We start from the raw sequence: 2,948 nt of genomic DNA, 5'->3' as shown, positions 1-2,948 counted from the left end.
ACCTGATGTTTGATCAACTGAGAGAGAATCTCTTTCACAATAATAAATAAATATGGAGAGAGGGGATCCCCTTGTCGCAAGCCTCGACCTCCCTTGAAAAAACCTTTTGGGATGCCATTGAAAACAATAGAAAATCACGGGATGGAGATGCATTGATTAATTAGACTACACACTGCAGGAGAAAACCCAAAGGACTGTAGTACATGAAGAAGGAAACCCCAGTCAATGCTATCATATGCCTTTGCCATATCAATTTTCAGCACTACATTCCCCCCACGGGTTGGCTTATTTAAATCATGAATTCACTATTGAGTCAGGCTAATATTCTCATAAATACTATGCCCTATGATAAAAGAACCTTGTTCGGGAGAAATAATATGAGCAAGCAACGGTGAGAAACGATTTACAAGGATTTTTGAACATACCTTATAAATAACAAAGTAAAGGCTAATCGGGCGAAATTTATCAAAGCTCCTCGTATTTTCAAGTTTTGGAATAAGCACCAGATAGGAAGTAGTGTAAAACCGAGGCAACACACCATCCAGAAAAAATTCAGCTACAACTTCAATAACATCATTACTAACAATGTGCCAACAACACTTAAAAGAAACTCGAGTTGAACCCATCTGGCCCCGAACAACTATTCGGAGGAATGGACCAAAGTGCATCATAAACCTCTTGAGAGGATGAGATTTTACATAAAGCAATATTATCTTCTTCTGTGATAATGTGATCAACCAAGGCACCTAAATCTGGGAGTGCTGTACGCAGACGAGCTTCCGAGAACCTATGAAAATAATCAACCGCACCCGCATGGATTTGCTCAGGCGAAGTAAGCATGGTCCCATCCCCAAGCCTCATTGTTTTAATAAGAAACCAATTCCTTTTACTCATAGCAGAGAAAAAACCAAAAATTCCCTCACCCTTTTGCAACCAAGTCTGTTTAGCTTGTTGAGTCAGGTGAGTTTCTTCCCTATCCATCCAAACCAACAACTCCAATTGGGAAGCCAACAAATCTGACTCCATATCAGTTGAGAAACCATCTTGCAAACTGGTCTCTAAACCCTGAATATGAGCTTCCAATTTTGCAATATGGACCTGTGTTAGCCCAAAAACCTGTTTATTCCAAACCTTTAATGCAATTTTCATCTTTTTAAGCTTAGAAGCCTGCTTGAAAAGACCTGAACCATTAGTATCCTCTAGCCAAACCCGAGACACTAAGTCCATAAAACCTGCATGCGATATCCACATTTGTTGAAATTTAAAGGATGGGTAACCATAACTATCTGCACTTCTCTCCAAATTTATGACCATCGGGGCATGATCTGAGATAGTACGAGGAAGGTACTAAAAGCTTGCATCCAAAAAGGCATCCATGCCCATTACATTTAACAAAATATGATCAAGCCGAGCCTAACTACGAGAAAGATCATGATGTCCATTACACCAAGAGAAGGAATTCCTAGAATGACTCATCTCAGTGAAACCACAATTATCAATACATGCATTGAACTCATCCATTGTAGCAACCAAATGAGGACGACCACCACATTTTTCCCCATCATGCCGAATTATATTAAAATCCCCCGTAACTATCCACGACTTTGAATAGTTAAAATCTTCTAGTTGACTCCATAAACGACGTCGCTCATGATAAGTGCACTTCACATAAACAAAAGTCAAAACCACAGGTTTCAAATTATCAACAACACACACTGTAATATGCTGTTCACTCATACTATCAATAATCAAGTTCACTTCATTCTTCCACATAATCCATAATTTCCCACCAGACTCAACATTTGAACCACAAGCATCAAAATGAAGTCGGTGCTCCACCACTGTAATCTAGAAACATTTAACATAGGTTCAGCCAAAACATAATTTTAGGACAATACCTTGTGACTAATTGTCGTAAGCGTTTCCTCGACATACCCAAGCCACGAACATTCCAGTAAAAATAAGAGCTCTTCATAAGTTAAGACGAGAGGATTTGCTCACAACCCTAGTAGAATCCCGTAACTTTATTTCTTTTATCTTCTTCACAGCCCCAATTCCCAAACAAGAATTAGACAAATTATCTCTTACACACGACATCGACTGTACATCCTCCTCAGACTCAGTATCCGAGCAGACCTGTACTTCTTCCATTGTTGTAACATGATCTTGGATAGGAGCATTCTGGAAATACGTTCTTCAACAATCTATCAACTGGGCCAACATCCGCATCCATGCATGGCAAAACTTCTTCCACGTGCAGAGAGTGGTCATTAGTCGTCTGCAAAAAATTTCCTATAGCAATATCATCTTCCAACACTATTTGTCGTTTAGTGCCACTCGGTTCTCCTGTAACCTAGGGACTAACCTCATTATTCACCATACGTGTCACACTTGTATCAATATTATCAGTCACCATTGTAGTATTATTCACCATGGTTTCATTAGCCTCATAATTATTCATTACATTTGCCGCACATGGACTCTGTACGTCCACATTCTGCAAGACAGCTTCCTTCAATGGAACATCCGGAACATCAATATGCATGTGTGCTTCAACATGAAACGTAGAAGGAACACATCCTCCCCCGCAAGTGTTTCTGAAACCATCATGACACCATCCTTTGACACTACAACACTATTTTCAGCATCCTCACAAATATCCTCAACCACCAAGTCACGGGACTTCCAAACCCAAACCTTTTCAACCCTCCCTCCTTCTTTCAGAATTTTAGCATCAAGATCACGTCTTTAAGTCTCCTTTTTACATGTCTTCAAGTTATGGCATTGGATCCTAGACTTCATACAATATGCAAGGAGTGTTTCATACACTATTTCTTGATAAAAGCATTGTGGTTTCCTCAATGTACCAATTCACACTCCCATAAGAGGTTCTTTGGAAATATCCATCTCAATGCAAACCCTAGCCCCATCTGTACGAGTAGCACACC

At 39.8% G+C, this 2,948-nt stretch overlaps 1 protein-coding gene across 1 annotated transcript; it reads right to left on the bottom strand.

Moving 5' to 3' along the window:
* Positions 1–600: 600 nt before the first annotated feature.
* On the bottom strand, positions 601–2,545 carry LOC121265688. Its single transcript, XM_041169375.1, has 4 exons — positions 2,366–2,545; positions 2,192–2,278; positions 1,503–1,848; positions 601–1,232 (listed from the first exon to the last, which is right to left on the bottom strand). The coding sequence occupies exons 1-4, from the start codon at positions 2,543–2,545 to the stop codon at positions 601–603; spliced, it is 1,245 nt and encodes a 414-aa protein (XP_041025309.1).
* Between the last annotated feature and the right edge of the window lie 403 nt (positions 2,546–2,948).

Source organism: Juglans microcarpa x Juglans regia, chromosome 5D (assembly GCF_004785595.1).
Source record: "Juglans microcarpa x Juglans regia isolate MS1-56 chromosome 5D, Jm3101_v1.0, whole genome shotgun sequence".
In the NCBI taxonomy this organism is placed as follows: domain Eukaryota; kingdom Viridiplantae; phylum Streptophyta; class Magnoliopsida; order Fagales; family Juglandaceae; genus Juglans; species Juglans microcarpa x Juglans regia.
The sequence above is the reverse complement of the archived record's forward strand: the minus strand, read 5'-3'. Positions and strand labels throughout refer to the sequence as shown.

Bases quoted from the DNA above. Each gene is read 5' to 3' on its own strand.
- LOC121265688 (XM_041169375.1), bottom strand. From the start codon at position 2,545: ATGCATATTGATGTTCCGGATGTTCCATTGAAGGAAGCTGTCTTGCAG. The intron at 2,279-2,365 runs GTTAGTCCCTAG...AATTTTTTGCAG, and splicing joins CACGTATGGTGAATAATGAG to ACGACTAATGACCACTCTCT. The intron at 1,233-1,502 runs GTATTGATAATT...TATCGCATGCAG, and splicing joins AATGGATGAGTTCAATGCAT to GTTTTATGGACTTAGTGTCT.